The 18,792-nt window shown below is 35.3% G+C and overlaps 1 protein-coding gene across 12 annotated transcripts in view; it reads left to right on the plus strand.

Moving 5' to 3' along the window:
• trpa1b (transient receptor potential cation channel, subfamily A, member 1b) overlaps positions 1 to 18,792 on the plus strand; it is a 347,938-nt gene that overhangs the window by 306,189 nt on the left and 22,957 nt on the right. For 11 of the 12 annotated variants that reach the window (XR_015524386.1, XR_015524387.1, XR_015524388.1 and 8 more), the window contains 6 exons: positions 3,796 to 3,932; positions 12,900 to 12,948; positions 13,155 to 13,254; positions 13,349 to 13,449; positions 15,563 to 15,732; positions 15,912 to 16,076. Coding sequence is in view for 8 of the 12 variants with exons in the window: in XM_087308524.1 (XP_087164650.1) it covers positions 3,796 to 3,932; positions 12,900 to 12,948; positions 13,155 to 13,254; positions 13,349 to 13,449; positions 15,563 to 15,732; positions 15,912 to 16,076 (722 nt within the window). In the remaining 4 variants the exon portion in view is untranslated. 12 annotated transcript variants of the gene reach the window in all.

Here is an 18,792-nt window from a genome sequence, read left to right on the forward strand (position 1 = left end):
AAATTAATTCCTATAATTAATAATATATATTATTGTCAGCCAATTTAAACTTTATAAAGCTTTAAACATTACCTTTACTTGCAGACAAAAAACAAACTTTACCATTTAAATAAAAATATGCTTTTAAAAGTTCATTAAAATGGCGCTGTTCTTTAAATTCGTAAAAAGTATAAAGAAAACTGCTGTACTTGTAAATTATTATTCATTTTTCATAAAAACCTGGAAATGTTGCTTGGACCTGATGAATATAGGTCATATGTATATATATATATATATATATATATATATATATATATATATATATATATATATATATATATATATATATATATATATATATATATATATAATTTTTTTTTTACACATTTTAAAATATAAGTTGCATATGCATATGAGATTCTTGTATATATTTGCAATCTAAACATTAACTTATATTTTAAATATATCATTTGAAATTACTTATTTAAAGAAATGAGATCTGCTGCTCGTCATTTACAGCTTTTTTTTTGTGTCAGAAAAGCGAGTGATTAAATGCATATATACCATGCTTGACCAATTCATACGTGAAGTATTTCTGTGATTTGGTGCGACTGAGATCACGTCTTAAGTAAACTATGAAGCTCACGTTAACTGCGCACCGACGACTGTTTTCAAACAGCCTCGGGTACAGTTTGCGGTCCCTCCGTCTGTGCACACGGAAACTAAATTTAATTATATTCTACCGCTAAGCTTCAAACATGGCAAAGTTGCTTGAGTATATGTTCTGTGTTTCGCGCCATTTGAATCACATTCAAATTAATTAGCCTAAATCTGAGGTAACAAATTAAAAAGCCACAGCGCTTTACAAAACAAATAACTTTCTATATCGAAAATACACATTATTTTACACAAAATAATGTGCATAATAACATTATCTGATTATTATTCAATTATCCATATAACAACTTGCAACTTTTACAAAGCGTAAAATCACCGTCATATTAGCTGTTAAAACAATGACTGCATAAAATATTATTTCTTTAAAAACAGTCAAATATTGTTCGTCTAAAATCATACACAAACTGTACTAAAGCTGTCGTTGTAGGCCCTACTTTTATTTGTGCTGATTGCAGTTTTATTTAATCAAGTTTTATTGTTATATTTTTGAAACTTATATAATTTTTTAAAACTATTTACTACTTTACGAATTGTATATATCTACTACTGTAAGACAATATCAGAATTTGGTACAGACTTTCAGTAGTTCCTGTGCTTGAAAAGACCTGATCTTATCCTGTTCATATGAAATAAGCCTGCTCCTGAGCAGGTTTGAGCTACTGCTGACTTGGCAACAACTCTTTGAGGAACAAAACGATCCTGGATCATGTCAAATTGTCAACAACCAAATCCAGCTAGTTGAGTACGAAGAACGGACCCCAGATGAATATTATCATGAATATCTGATCATGTACAGCAAATTAAATTTTAATTTAAGTAAAATTTAGGTAATGTTATTAAAACATCATAAATATTAAAAATTAAACTGGTATCACAATTATAATGGCCTCATGACAATCAAGTTTATGACATATATACAACAAGTTATCCTCTCTTGATAATTTCATGTTGTCATAAAAAAGCAAAGAGAGGATATTATGTATTTTGTTTTGTCAAGTTCTTGGGCTGGGCGATATTGAAAAAAACAATTGTCACGTTATCATTTTTCATATCATTTAGGAATATTAGGATTTCACCTTTCAAAGCCTGCATTGTGATTGAATGATCCTGTGAGTTGGTCACTGGGAGATGTCATCCGTAATGTGGCCTGCATTTGCATAATCGTAATCCTCCAGTTAACTATTATAATATTTAAGAGTCTTAAATATTTTCCTATGCATAATTCACTTTCCAAGACACATATAATTTACATAAGGCATTATTTGCAATATATAGAGTCTAACAGCACTATGTAATGTTGATCTTTATCCAAGCATTCATATATAACCCTTAATAAGCAAAGTTTCATACAGTGGAGTATTTCAAGCAGTGCATATTAAATATGTATACATGATCATTTGTATCTACAGGTATATAAAGTGAAGTATTCCATTTGTGTCTCTTTTGTGAAATGTAGGTTTTCTGATCCATGTGTCTTTCTGTGTCTGAGACGATGTAGAATGTTGATTGGATCAAGTAGCTGTTTTGAAAGTTCTGGGCTCTTAACACCTTTGTCTTTGTCAGATGAACAAAAGACAGATGGTCACTGTCTCAATTGCCACTTTCTAATGAGCTATAGGCCTTGTTTACACTAATGCGTTTTAGTTTGAAAATGCATAAGTTTTGTTACGGTTACGCCATCTGTCCATACTACGCCGGAGTTTTCGAGCACCGAAAACGGAGCGTTTTGGAAACGTTGGAGAGGCCGTTTTCCTTCTAAAACGCTGCTGCTCCGTCTCAGTGTTGATGGGGGAAAACGTAGACATCTGAAAACGGAGACGGGGCTGCCGACATTCGCTAGCTGATTGGGGCTTTTGTGTCATTGCGTATCCTTCCCTTGTTCGTCAAGCCCCTATCACATGACTATAACACATGGCTTTAACGCTACCGGAAGACAACAGACCAGCCTTCACTGTAAACAACAACATGGACACAGAAATGGGCAGCTTTGTTTGCACTATTGTCTGTTTTAGGCGCCATTGTGCAGTTAAACTCTGCCTTTTTTACTACAGCAGCGGCATGTATTCGATAGAACGTGCATGCGAATGCGCGAATGGTCACGTGATATATGTTTTTGGTGGCATAGTGTGGACGGAGATATGTTAAGAAACGCTAAGTGAAACGCTAGTGTGGACGTGGATCGTTTTTGATCTAAAACGCCATATTTCAAGCTAAAACGCACTAGTGTAAACAGGGCCTGAGAAAAGGGTCAGAGTTTATTGTAAACTCTGCAGCATTTGTTTATATTGGAAATTAATTTCCACAAGTTAATTTCCACAAGTTTCTGGATTTACAACTACAACACTAAACTTCTTGGCATTGCTACCAAGGTGCGTGCTCAGCAGCTACATTTTAATAAAACTATAGCCTCCATACCACAACTACATAACAAATCTTTTTTTTTTTGCTAATATTGACAATGGTGTTTGGTCAGTAATTCAAGTTGTCATAGCAAAAACATCTTAAACAATGTCACCTTTGCATTTGAAATGACATAACTAAGTAAATGACAGTTAATGACAGCTGTGATTAGCATACAAGAAAAACACCCTTATATTCATGACTTGACATGTCATTATTATTGGTTTCATTACCTCGATTTCTATATTATAATGAAGAGCCCATTAAATTCAAGACTGATTTAAGTAAAATCTGTTTAATAGAGTACATAAAATCCCATTGCACCCTGAAAAATGTTTTCGGTACAAAATGTATACATATACCCATTCCTAAAAAAAAAAGGTTTAAATGCAGCCTGAATACCTGACCCCCAATCTGGACCACACAAATACACTAGCGACTCCTCCATTTGTCGTCTTCAGTCCATAGCAGTGAGGTTGATGCATTCAGTAATAGCTTCAGATAGTTAAATTGATACAAATTGCTGCCACTTACGTTTATAACTGAGCTTGGTCGTTCTGTCCATTGCCACGGCAATTCAGGGCACTCTTTCTCATTAATGGTTCGTGTTACTGGTGCAGCAACTGAGAGATTGTCCCCCTTTTGCACTACCTGACCCTGCCTCTTCTACTTCTGTCAGGCTAATAGCCACCTTCCATCTCTGTGCCTGTATGTGTGTGGCCTGATTTGTTTTCGCAGAGTGGCAAATGCACGGCCCTCCACTTTGCCTGCAGTCAGGGTTCTCTGGAGGCTGTCAAAATCATGCTTTCCTCTTACAACAGAACAGAAGATATCGTCAACATTCGGGATGGAGCCAATCGGACACCTTTGCATAGGTCAGTTGGATGTCGTACTGTGATAAAGTAGACATTATGGGATGAGATTTATGCTACTGGTAATCCAGGCGCTGATTTATTTCATGTCAGTTCACATGTCAGAACCCAGTCTCATTAAAGATACCAACATAGGATATTTGTGGAGTATGTATGGCCGAATTTTAAAACGAATGCTATGGGGCCATGTGATGCCGTTCCTTCTTAGCACTTACCAGCTGACCGCTTACTTCCATACGGACGGCTTTCCCGCTGTTACCAGTTTGTCCAGTGAGCTCGCCATGTAGGTAGGCGGACTTGAGATGCAGAGAGGAGATGACTACGACGATGGGGTTCAAGTCTGGTAAAGAACGGTTTCAACAAGTGGGAAAGACAAAAACAGTATTAAAAAAATAAAATAAACAAGTAAATAACAGGGTGAGAATGTGGTAAAACCTGAAAATGTGGTAAAATCAGGCGAGGCTTTTCTTTTTATTGTTTTTGAAAACTGGTTTAGGGAAGTGGGTGGGCAGGTCAATCGATGCTTTTGAAAGCACTATTTTTGGGTTTAGGGAAGGAGGAGGGTGCATCATTCGATTGATCAGTCAGTCAGTCAGTGAGTCATTCAGTTAGTCAAATAGTCAGTCGACAGTGGCCTCTGGTGGATTTGTGTGAGAACAGCAGGCACGAATGATACTCATAAGAGAGATTCGAGATCTGAAAGCAAGACACAGCAGCCTCTGGTGGATTCACGAAAACAAATTCTGCATAAAATGTAGCTCCTGGGACATATTTGGTGCTCTCCACATATGTATATAGAGGTACATTTTCAGAATGAGTCTGGGTTGGAAGTTACTTTCCCAGGGCTATGTATCTGAGAACTGCATATGGCTATGTATGATTGCAGTTTTGTTTTCACAAATCCACTAGAGGTCATCTTGTAGATTTTTGACTGTCTCAAATATATTACTGGGGCCATTTCTCTTGTGCATCTAAGAGAGAAACAGGGTTGTTTTTGTGCATTAGCTTGCTACCCACCCCCTTCCCTAAACACAACCACTAGTGTTTTTAAAAGCAATCTAGTAGAGAATATAAACATAATGACGGTGATTTTACCCTGATTTCACATTGCGTTTTGGTGTGGTTTTACCTGGTTACTGGTTACTTCGCCAGAATTAGAGTCCCAAATCCTTCGCCGTATATGTCGTGTTACTGAGCAAACTGGTTAAGCTGGAGTAAAAAAATGGAGTAAAAACATTCAGTTGGCGGTGGTTTTATACCATTCTGTAGCATTTATTTTACATAAAACATGCAGCCATATGTTGCCCAGGGCACATATTTCACGGTTCTCAAATATGTAACCCTGGGCACATATAATGAGAAGTATGGTTAGACAATTACATTTGTTTAAGTAAACATTTACTAAATGTTTTCAGATTTAGTAACATGCATATTTCTGCATATTTTAAAATAGCTAAATTCTTTGATGAAGATGTTAATTATGGATGACTTTAATTGTACTTCATTTAAAGCAGATTTAAGAAAAGATTAAAGGAAAACATTTAAAGAATCATTGGTCACGTCACACAACCCACCCAGTTCAGCAGGAATGAGGCAGGCAGATAAAGCACACCATATCGCATCATCACGAAACCTTTAGAATGAAGACAAACAAAACAAACAAATGACACGCTACTGTACAGCATTACATTATATGCCTTTACGTACAGGCAACCCATCTCTGGGAAACATTCACATACACTCGTTCACACACACACACACAATACGGACAATTTAGCCTACCCAATTCACCTGTACCGCATGTCTTTGGACTGTGGGGGAAACCGGAGCACCCGGAGGTAACCCACGCAAACGCAGGGAGAACATGCAAACTCCACACAGAAACATCAACTGAGCCGAGGTTCAGACCTGCGACCCAGCGACCTTCTTGCTGTGAGGCGAACGTGCTACCCACTGCGCCACTGTGTCGCCCCTATGTATTGACATTCATTATATTTGTTTACTCACTGACCGACTGATGGCACCGTGCATCAAGTGGTCTCTCCACTAACAGAGGGACCCAGCGCAGTGAGCGCACCCATCTATAATATAAAACCACAAAAATTGTCCGGCAATAACTCAGTATAAAATGTATTATTATTATTAGTATTAAATGTATATAACATCCTCGTTTTAATAGACGTCATCAAACATTCAGCCCAAATACTCCGGAGACAACTAAAACATATACATATTTCCCTAGGTTATATGACACTTAATAGGTAATTTCCCTTTATTTGAGGATGTTGCATATTATTCAGTGATCTTAAAGGGCGCCTAGGTTACCCCTTTTTCCAGATTTAAGATAAGTCTTTTGTGTCCCCAGAATGTGTCTGTAAAGTTTCAGCTCAAAACTTCAGCTCACCCATCAGATTATTTATTATAGCTGTGTGAAGTTTCTGTTTTATAGCTGGTAAAACCGTGTTGCTGTTTTTTTGTACTGCGCCTTTAAGGCTAGTCCTCCCGCCCACCATTACCACATGCCTGTTAGCAGCATGCCTCAATCGCCGCCCTCGGCCCTCGGCCAAAACGTTTGTGAGAAATACCACAGTAAGAACTTTACCAATGAGTATTTGATGCATTTTTTTGTGGAGTTGCAACCATGAGTCACACAAAATGTCATCACAAAGGTCACGTACAGACACAGCGAGGACACACACACACACAGCACAGACACATACACACATAGCGCAGACACACAAACACAGAGATTAGCTTTGCACTCACGCATATGTGACAGGATACAGGTTAATATCCACTGCTGTATGGATATCTGTTATGTCAATGTACAAAATAAACCTGGTTTAACGTCCACAAACCAGGATTGAAGTGTCTTCTTTTATAAATGTTTTGGAATGCGGCTGTGCTGATGAGGTAAATCGCTGTAATTCATTACACACATGCACTATTTTAAATCGCTGTAATTCATTACACACATGCACTATTTTAAATCGCTGTAATTCATTACACACATGCACTATTTTAAAAACATTTTAAACCTGGAAAACTTACTCTTGATCACGTTTGATGATGATGATTGATGATCCTATCAAACTGACCTTTTATTCCCAATTGATATGATTATACGCGTTACTACGAAGAAGTGTTAATGTGAGCATGTCAGTCAATATTGGTGGGTGGGGGGACTGCACTCCTAAGTCAAGTTGCGGACTGTCTAAAAATTGCTGCAATTGGTCCACCATTTTTATGTTGTTAAATAAAAAAATAAATAAATAAAAAAAAGCACTGGGTGTTTTTATATCACCTCAATATGACTGTCTATAAACTATACCTACACACATGTCTGTAGAACCAGCTTAAAAAGTAGATTTTTTACCATAGGTGACCTTTAAGTAAAGTGTTAAGTGTTTCAGCACATAAGAGCAAGTAATAAAATACAGCCTATATTTTGTTGTGCTCTACATGTATTTAAAATTTCATTTTCATATTTTACCAAGTCATATAAAAACATAAACACTTGTTTGAGGACATAGAAGTCATTTTGTAATTGCATTTTTTTCTAAATCCGTTTTTAAAGCGGCCCTGTGCATGACTGAGTGACAGAAAAGAAGGTCATTTCTGCTTTCACTCACCCAAAAAATGCTCTGTTTGCACGATTTGATTAATATCAATATATCCAACTACTTTATAAATAATATTTTAAACCTCCTCCGGTGTTTATTGTTTTTAGAAAATATCTAAAATCTTCTTTACAAAAAGGCTTTTATAAAATGAAAGTTATATTTGGCTTAAAAACGATTTAATGTATGTATTGTATGTACCTACATTGTTATAGCTTTTGTTTGTTTTATATTGGTTTATTTATTTAATGTGATTTTATTTATTTTATTGATCCGATATTTGTAATTCTTTACATTTTTTCAATATAGTCTATTTTATCAAGATTGTTTTGAGGCCACAAATGTGGACACATAATTTGTAAAGTTTTATGTCTTTCTGTTGTATTCATATTTTGTTTTATCTCCAAAATAAATTAAAAAGGAAAAATCCTGCTCGCGGTATCAACAGAGCTGTCAAGCGAGCACTCTTTTGCCCTGTCTATTACAAACATACACACACATACTGTACACCTGTGTTTAGCATCATCCACTTACATGCAATATGTAATCTGATCAATGAGAGATAATGATGAAATAATGATGCATTGAACACCCTGTTCTGATGAGTTGTAACTATATCAGCTTTATATCAGCAAAAATATTTTTTAGAACCTGATTAAATTGGTATTAAATGTGTTTAATACTAAAAAACACATTCAATGTTACAGTCACAGCCCTTGCCAACCAGAATAAAAGAGAACAGGTCCGACTGTGTTGCTGTTGATTTGGCTGCTGTTTTTGACAAATACACCAAACAAGAGAAAACATACCTCAAACCTTGTTGCTCAATGTTACACTACATTTCCACAATGGTATATCAATCAATCTGGAAACCACATAAATCCTTATACACTTGAATGTGATCCAGGTGTTAACAAAGCCTAAGTTTTTATGTATTCCATACTGTTACCCGGTTCAGACTTTAACATTATCATGACAGACTAAAATATGGTAGATACATTCCTGTGTGTTTTGTACAAGAAACATATCAGACTACATGTACTGTAGCTTCACAACTAATCACCACATCCAAGTCATCTTTAATGACATGAGTGATGTCATCAAGAGGGCTGAACTAGCGACTGATTTTTACAAAACCAAGAGTGTAAAAAATCCACGAAGACAGATCATAAAGGCTAAACTATTGTTATCATAACCCCATATGGCAGTCCATCGCAATATAACATAATGTAACATAACAGCACCAGTTTGATATCCTCTCTCTCTTATCTTTATGTTTGGAATTTGTTAATAGAGAAGTGTTTTGTGATATGGGTCAATGTCACAGTACAGTTACTGATTTAAAAAAAAAATAAAAATTGCTATAGTCTTTCTGTTAGGACATCGAAAAGGATTCCGGACAGAGTATAGGCAATGCCATTTATGACCCTCTATATATAATAAAACTGTAGATTCTTGTTTCTGAAATGCCCATTGTCACTTACAAATCTTACAAAACCCTTAAATCAATCAGACAGTGCCAGACTGTCTTAACTTTTTCTGATTTGGGGTTCATTTGGGGTACATTTTATGTTTTTAGATTGAAACTGTGTACTTTAAAAAGTTCACTAAAACATCTTGACATGCTGTGAATGTCTTGCCATGTCTAGTTGGATTATATGAGATCTACAAAAATCAGTGGCATTTGGTGAAGTATTCAATTAGAAAGACTTTCATTTTGGGGTGAACTATTCCTTTTAAAATGACCTAAAGTGTGCAGAAATGCTCACAGTCACAGCAGACCACTTACAGGCTTTGTTTAAAATACTGTTCTTTAAATTATTTACTGGCTGATGCACTGCCAGGAGTACAACATAGAACATCAAAATGAAATAGAAACATAAACTGTCTGACCTTTGAGCGAATCCACACTGAATTTTACACTCGTAACTTATTTAGACTACAAGTCTTACAGTGAAATATTTATTAAACAAAGCTAACTTTTCCTGCAGAGGATCCTGGGGCGGACTTGTAAGACATAAAAGAACAATAAGTTTGAACAATACCATTATTAAAAAAAAAAAAAAAAAACACACACATTGTGGGGTAAACTGGAGAATACGGGGGGAACCCACGCGAATACATGGTAACTCCACACAGAAATGCCTGACTCAGCCTGTACTCAAACCAGTAACCTTCTTGCTGGAAGGAGACAGTGCTAACCACTGAGCCACCGTGCCACCTGGTTTTGTTCATCAATTGTCTTAGGGCTCTATTTTAACGATCTAGGCACAAAGGTTAAATCACACAGCGTTGTGCTTATTCTCTTAATGAGTTATGAGTTTGTTTTGAGCATAACGTGCATTAAACCAATCAGAGTCTCATCTCCCCTCCCTTTAAGAGTCTATTTCGTCACACCATGGTGTTGTCAGGGTTCTGCCACTCTGGTCTTGTAAATTCTTGTTTTGGTGACAGAGCCCGGGCACTAGCTGTCTCGTCCTGTTTTTGTCTTTGTGTGTCTCTGTGTGTGCGCGCGCCTTCGTGGGTGTGCGCAGAGCGTGCGTGCTTCCGCTTGATGCAGCCGCGTGGGCTCTGCGTGCTTCAGACGCGCACGCTTTTGTACTAGTGTTGGTGTTTGTTCTGTCAGCATCGCACTGCGTCATTCTCGTCACCTCTGTCTAGTTGGTTTCAGTTTTGGTTGGCGCTGAGATGAAGCATCCACGTTGTATATGTGTGAGCGCACGGTAAGGTGTTTATCTATCGTGTGCTCGTGTCTTGTGTCTCCTGTCAAAGCACGTGGCTCTGTGTTTACATTGTGGTCGCGTGCTTTTGTTGTGTGCTTCATTGTTGTTTGTCTTGTCATAAGAACACACAGTTAATGAGTTCTCTCATTGGCTGCGTGTTCTAGTCTCGTTTTATGTGAGCGCATAGCTTGTGTTGTCTCTCTGTGTCATGTGCTCTCCCGTCTATTGTCTAGTCCCACCCTCCTTGTTTACCCATTATTAGTTAATTATGTTCATCTGTTTGTGTGTTAATTTAGTCCTACATATAAACCCCTCATGTCTGCCGTCCTGTGCCAGTTTGTCGTAGATTTTTCTCTGTCCTGCTGTGTCTAGCCCTGCCTTGTCTTGCCAACCCAGTCAAGTTTGTTTGTCTATTTGTTTTATTAGTGTTTTTCCCCCTCGGGGTTGTTTATTTTGCCTTTTATTTTATTTTGTTAAAAATAAACACTTATTCACTCTGCGCTTGGGTCCTCGCCCCTTTTTCCCCTCACTGACCGTGACAGGTGTATTTGCTGTTTACATGGTGGACTTTAGAATAAGTGAAGAAATGCTTCACTAGTGAGAAAACAGTTAAACAAACCATCCACAGCGCAAGAATAAAGCATGAGCCTCCTGCATTTGACCTTTTTCTTACTTTATTCTTTTAATATTGTGGAAAAGGAAATAGTGTTGTACACACTCCAGTGAAGACATTCATTAGCCAACATATTTAATTTTGTTTGTTAAGCGCAAAGAATTCTTTCAAAACTATTACTAAATTCAATTTTAATTTACAGCAAACAAATAAATGAGCTATAATAATGAAGTGTGATCAAAAATTAAATCCAAACACATGTCCTGTTCTTATGCCCATATAGTGATGCATACATCTCCAAAACCTGACAGGTGGACAAATCTAAACTTTTTTTTTTGTTAAAACAAATATAAATATGCATATAATAAATAATTCTAATATTATAATAATAATGGGCGACGCAGTGGCGCAGTAGGTAGTGCTGTCGCCTCACAGCAAGAAGGTCGCTGATTTGAGCCTCAGGTGGGTCAGTTGGCGTTTCTGTATGGAGTTTGCATGTTCTCCCTGCGTTCGCGTGGGTTTCCTCCGGATGATCCGGTTTCCCCCACAGTCCAAAGACATGCGGTACAGGTGAATTGCGTAAGCTAAATTGTTCATAGTGTAGTGTGAATGAGTGTGCGTGGATGTTTCCCACAGATGGGTTGCGGCTGGAAGAGCATCCTCTGCGTAAAAGCGGGCTGGATAAGTTGGCGTTCATTCCGCTGTGGTGACCCTAGATTTAAAAAGGGACTAAGCCGAAAAGAAACTAAATGAATGAATTATAAAAATAACAATATCATACAAATTGTTATGAATAAACTGAAAAATGCCCCCTGAGATGAAGAAGGCATGGAGGTAGTGGTTGTTATATTCATGTAGTGAAAAATAAATCCTTTATAATCTTTTAATTTTTTTTTACATGTAAAGATATTTGTGTATTGCTGCACACCCTGTGTGTATTAAGTGATTACTAAGTGTTTTGCACCTGCATAGATGCATAACTAACAATCTCTGCACTGGACTTTAGACCAGCTTTTAGTTGGTCAATGGCGCAGCCTATTTTAGTTCTTCAAAATAGCAACACGCTAACAATGTGTCTTAACACACCATTTCAGACCGGAACACCCATGAGGCCACAGTGGCACAAATGGATTTGCTATTTATACAACGTGGTGCCAAATGGGAATTAGAGTTGCACTGGTCTGAAAATAGCAACAAATCACACCAAACACATCTTGCACCTTGTTGCGCCGGGTGTATTTTTCATATCAATGGAAATTAAAGAAAGTCAAAACTACAGTGGACAAAAATCAAAAGCTGAGACTTTATTTTAAAAGGAAATTAGCCTTGGATGCCAGATGCGCTACAAATAATGGTTATGTAAGATCTCTAAGAACAGGGGGAAAAATAAATGACACACACACGTCTTGTGGAGTGCCTGCATAACTGCATAATCTGACTCCAGAAGCAGTGGGTAATAATTCACATCGAGATTTATAAGGTTCTATCTGACATTTTTGTTAAAATTGAGTTACTGACATATTCTTACTAAATGACAACCTATTTACATTATGGTATGGTTTTCTTATAAGTTGTTTACTATTTAAGACTTTTTATTAAAAAAAAAAATGTTACACACACTGTTTGCTAAGGAATGCAAAAACTTAGAAGCTCAATATCTCAAAATCATTCAGAATGCAGACAGAACCTTATAATTCCAAGGTGACGAAATGCAGATACGTTTTTTATCTTTTTACCGTTTGTACCTTTTTCACTCATCATTTCCAGTAGGTTAGAGACTAGTGGGGTGGAGCACTTTAAATTTTGAGCAGGGCAATTAAGACACCTTCTCCCCCCATGACCATGCCTCAGTAAACAATTAAGGACAGAACCCATTATTTTCCTCTTTGTGCTGAATATAGACCTCTGACATGTTCATTTTTCTTTTGTTTATATTATTAATATATATGCCGTAGTAAATATTTGATAAATTGTCATGCTTCAAAGATTAACAATGACTTTCTTCTCCTAATAGAGCAACGCTGTTTGATCACGTTGAGTTGGCTGAATATCTTATTTCAAAGGTAAATGTCTGAATGACTTGCTTTGTGAATAATCCAAACCCCAACCTTTATTCTGCTGTGTGTGCACTCTTTGAACCAACAAGCTGCATCGCTCAAATTGATCTCGTGATAAAACAAGTATTAAGAATCCAATATCTCATCATCTTATCACATGTCTTTTGATAAAGCCTAATACACTGTCATTGGATCTCATTTGTCTTGGAAAGGGAGCAGAAATTGACTCTATTGACTGTAAGGGACTGTCTCCGCTTCTGCTCGCCTCCAGCTGCAGCGCTTGGAAAACAGTTGCATATCTGTTGTCCATTGGTAAGACATTTTTATTGATTTTCAACACATTTTCACTAATATCATTTGCATGCACATTATGATGCATTTAATATTTTGTTGTGTTATAAAATAGGTGCAGATTTTAAAATCAAAGAAAAAACAGGTCGCAACTTCCTCCACTTTGTCATTCTTCAACCCAAAGGCCTGAAAAATCTTCCTGAGACGGTTTTGCAGGTATGACAATCTTCCAAAACGTCAAGCTCACTTTGTCAAATTCAGAACATAGTGAAAAAAGGCCTGAAGAGTCCATGTGACCTTGTGTTTTTTATTATTACATAATATATTATTTATAAACTATGAAGACTGTAGAATGACAATGAATTAGTACTTTGCAGCTGCTCTGTGTTTTAGTGAAGAATATAAAATTTTGTCAGATTCAGAACACAGAAAAATTCCATTTTAAAGAAAGGATTAAGAGTCCAAGTGACCTTGTTTTGAATCATAACAAAGTGCACCATTATATATATATATATATATATATATATATATATATATATATATATATATATATATATATATATTTATATATATATATAATGAAACAACATATGGTTAAATTAGCATAACACAATAGAGAGGGCTTTGTTACAGTGTAATTAATCAAGTGACTTCTAGCTAATTGTAATTTATTACATGTATTTACTGTGCAGTTAAGGTTAGAATGCTGGGTTAAGTTTAGTTGCATTTAATTGTGCATACAATATTGTTATTACTATAATAAGTACATGAAAGGTGTAACAAGGACTCCTTAAAATAAAATGTTAATTAACATACTTATTCTGACCTGTGCTTATTAAAATATATATAATTATTGGGGACCATACTAAACTTTTTTTAACCTTTCTGTCTTGTTTGGGTCAAATCTGACCGATTTACAAGTTAAAAGGTAACACTTTACAATAAGGTTCATTAGTTAATGCATTTACTAACATGAACTAATCATGAACAACACATGTACAGCATTTATTAATCATAATTGAACATTTACTAATGCATTAACATCCAAGTCCATGCTTGTTAACATTAGTTAATGCACTGTGAGTTAACATGAACTTACAATAAACAACTGTATTTCCATTAACTAAAGTTTACAAACATGAATACTGTAGTAAATGTATTTTTCATTGTTTGCTAATGTTAGTAAATGCATTAATTAACATTAACTAATGAACCTTATTGTAAAGTGTTACCAGTTAAAACACTCATAAACATTGTGTTTTACATCTGATTGCCTCAACGCCTTATGGTATCAACAAATACATTGCTTTTACTTCCATTAATCTGTATATAAGCATGTTTTCACCTTATTCTCCATGTACAAGTGGGCGCAGCAGCCATTTAAATCTTTTTGGCTTGAAACTTCATTAACTTCCATTCCTTTTTAGATAATAAAAACAGCTCGTTTTGCTGCTTGATGTTGCAAACTGATATTTTCTTAATATATTATTCTATTTTGTCTGTATTGTCATCCAAACGCTTGTTTGTAGAGCAAGTAGTTTGACCGTTTTCTGCCATTTACTATTCCTAGTCTCCCATAGGCAACTGAATCGGAAGTTCTAAGACAATCACATTAACAAGTGCACTTTGCTATTGAAGAATAAGGTCAAAAACTCTGAGGTCCTAAATTATAATTTTTTTTTAATATTTTTTTTTTTTAAACAAATGAAGGTTATACAATGCGTTGCAAACTGCAGAGCTCCTCTATTTAATAATAATAATAATAATAAAAACACAGGTAAGAAAAAGTAACACCAAAGTAACTCAAAAGTAACATACCACATTACTTTCTAATAAGTAACTAAGTAACACAACTAGTTTCTATTTTGGGAAGTAACTTAATATTGTAAAACATTACTATCAAAAAGTAACTTTCACTAACACTTTCTATGCTTATTAATATATTTAAAAGAATATGTAATCATACTAAATGTTATTTTATTTGTAATGATAAAGATTCAAAACAACAGTCATATGTGGGTGCATTGTGATTTAGTACAGAATATAAAGTCTTGTTACACTGTATGAGAATTTAATAGTTTTTGCAAAAAAAATAAAAATAAAATAAATAAATCCACCTCACCAAAAATCCTGAGGTGGTTTTACAGGTGTGAAAATCTTCTTAAACGTCAAGTTGACTTTTGTCAGATTCAGCACACAGAACAACTTTCATTTTGAAAGAGAGCTTGAAGAGTCCAAGTGACCCTGTGTTATGGATTATTACATAATGTATTGTTTTGAACACGCTTATGTTCTGTATATAGTTATAAGAGCCCATTGCCTCCTCCAGAGCACCGCCGTGAAGGAGATGTTGTCTGATGAGGATGTTGAAGGCTGCACTCCTCTGCACTACGCCTGCAAGCTTGGCATCCACGATTCGGTCAAAAATATGCTGGGTCTCAATATCTGCTTGGGTCAAAAGTCACGGGAGAAGAAATCAGCGCTTCACTTCGCTGCAGAGTGAGAACGTTTGTAATACAGTCAGAGCTATATCAAAGTCAAATCTTCTTTATATATAAGTAATAAGATCGGACCTACAATAGCATTTCAAAGGAAGTTCTGACCATTATGAAAATTGTGCTTTTCTCATACATTCATAAACCTGCTGATATTCATTTTTTTACTTTGATTTGTGTCAGATATGGGCGTATAAATACATGCCACCGGCTGCTGGAGACCCTCACAGACTCTAAAATGCTGAATGATTGGGATGAAAAGGGTCTGACGCCCCTCCATCTTGCTTCAAGGGCAGGACACGCTCAAGTAGTGGATCTGCTGCTTAGGAAGGGAGCACTGTTTCAAAGGTAACACCATTTTCAAAGAAATTAAGGTGTTATTGGTGGCCATATCATTATCAGAGGATAAATGCTACTTTAGTCTTATCGTATCAGTCCGATATCAAAATTAGGCCGATATCCTTAAGCAGATTACGTAATGGTACAGGACTGCCTGTCTCCAGCATGCACGGACGGAACTTGTTCAGACTTGTACAGTGCACTATAATGGAGCTTTCCTAAGATTGTTTATTCCTTCAATGTCCATCCTTTCTTTGTGGGGTATTGCTGTGTGTTAATAACTCAGTAAGTAACCATATTCCTTATTACTGTAGGTATGTTTGATAAATTGTCATTGTGGTTTTGGTTTAAATCGCCTTTAAACATAACAGCAGCGGTGGACATGAGCTAAACAACTCGTTGGGTTGTTTGTAATCTAATATGATTTTTTGTTATTATAAACGTGTTGCTTGCCATGTGTTGTTGATGTAAGATTGTATTCAGTGTGATCGGCCTATTCATATTGATTATAGCGAGCACACTTTTTTCAACATTACATATTTGTACATATGTACAATACTGTAACACGTTTTATTTTAGCACAGTTGAGCTGGTTCCAGTTCTTAGTTGTTTCTTTTTTATTTTACTTAAAATACCTTTATTTAGTTGTTTGTTAATTAAATCCAATTTTCTAATTAATGTATACAACAGTCAAGTTGCATGTTATATTTTATACTATTATATTTTTATATTATGGCTGTTATATTTTGTATTTTTGGCATGCTAATTTATGTGAAATCATGTATATATATATATATATATATATATATATATATATATATATATATATATATATATATATATATATATATACAGTTGAAGTCAGAATTATTAGCCCACCTTTGAATTTTTTTCTTACCCAAAGGATGTTTAACAGGGCAAGGAAATCACCGTATGTCCGATAATATTTTTTTCTTCTGGAGAAAGTCATATTTGTTTTATTTCAGCTAGAATAATAGCAGTTATTAATTTTTTAAACACCGTTTTAAGGACAAAATTATTAGCCCCTTTTTTCCAACTGTCTACAGAACAAACCATCATATTACAATAACTTGCCTAATTACCCTAATCTGCAAAGTTAACCCAATTAACCTAGTTAAGCCTTTAAATGTCCCTTTAAGCTGTATAGAAATGTCTTAAAAAATATCTAATGAAATATTATTTACTGTCATCATGGCAAAGATAAAATAAAATAGTTATTATAAATGAGTTATTAAAACTAATATGTTTAAAAATGTGCTTACAAAATCTTCTCTCCATTTAACAGAAATTGGGGAAAAAAATAAACTGGGGTCTAATAATTCAAGGATTCAGGGGGCTAATAATTCTGACTTTAACTGTATGTATGTATATACTGTTGTATATATATATATATATATATATATATATATATATATATATATATATATATATATATATATATATATATATATATATATGCATTTTTATCACAGGTATTGTTTCATTACTCTTATAATGTATAGCTACACAGTTTTTTTTATTATGTAAAAAAAAAAACTCTAGAACCATACTTTTTTTTTTTTTTACATTTTACGGTAAACTACTGTTTTATTCATGAGTGTTAATATATTATGTACTACTAACATCTACCCATTGTACCTTTGTTACACAGAAAAAAAAACACAACCAAAAGCATGTGCTGATGAGAAAATCTTATGACACATTACAATGCCAATACAAATATACAGAAAGCGCTCAGTGTCAGAAGGTCGCTGGTTCGAGTCCCAGCTGGGCCAGATGGTATTTCTGAGTGGAGTTTGCATGTTCTCCCCATGTTCACGTGGGTTTCCTCTAAGTGCTCCGGTTTCCTCCACAGCCCAAAGACATGTGCTATGGTGAATTGAATAAACTAAATTGGCTGTAGTGTGTAAATGGGTGTCTCCCAGTGACGTGCAGTGAGATTTGTGGCTGGTGAGGCACTGTCTCTTTCAAAGTCAGATTTACAAACATATCCACCCTATACGTATAATTTGCCAACTACCAACTGTGTTTCATATATCATATCATCATTATTTCTCAACACATAGCAGGTACATATTGGGCCAAGGAAGAATATGAAATGTATAGTGATTAAATATGTCTCACAAAAACACCCAGCTGGATGCTACAGAGTCTCCCAATACTGGTTTGCAGCTGGAAGGAAATCCGTTGCATAAAGCATATCCTGGAATAGTTAACGGTTCATTCAGTTGTGCTGACCTTTGAAATAGAGACTAAGCCGAAGGGAAATGAATAAATGAATGAGGTTTAATGCAGGGAATTCTAGGAAAGTCAATTTACTGTTATGGAATCTTACTGTAAACCAGGTTAAAGACTTTTATTTTATTTTTACTGTTTATTAAGTTCAAATCATGACCAGTGATTAAAATCAAGATTAGTGTTTTTCATTATCATTCAGAAACTATACAAGTTTTTTATTAAAGAGCCCAATTGTGCTTTAAAATAATTAAAATAATAGAAAGAATTGATTCTGCAACTGTAGAAACAAGTCATCAGCAATTCCAGATTGACTTTCATAACTGATCTATTTAGATTTGAAACAAATTTGCATAATGTCAGACTGTGGTCTCCATCGGCTGCCTGCAAACAATGTCTACTTTGATCTTTGGCAGATGGATGTTATAGTTTGTCAATAGGCTTACTCTTAAGTATATATTTGTCAAGA

This window comes from Danio rerio, chromosome 24, assembly GCF_052040795.2.
Source record: "Danio rerio strain M-AB ecotype USA chromosome 24, GRCz13ab, whole genome shotgun sequence".
NCBI lineage: Eukaryota > Metazoa > Chordata > Actinopteri > Cypriniformes > Danionidae > Danio > Danio rerio.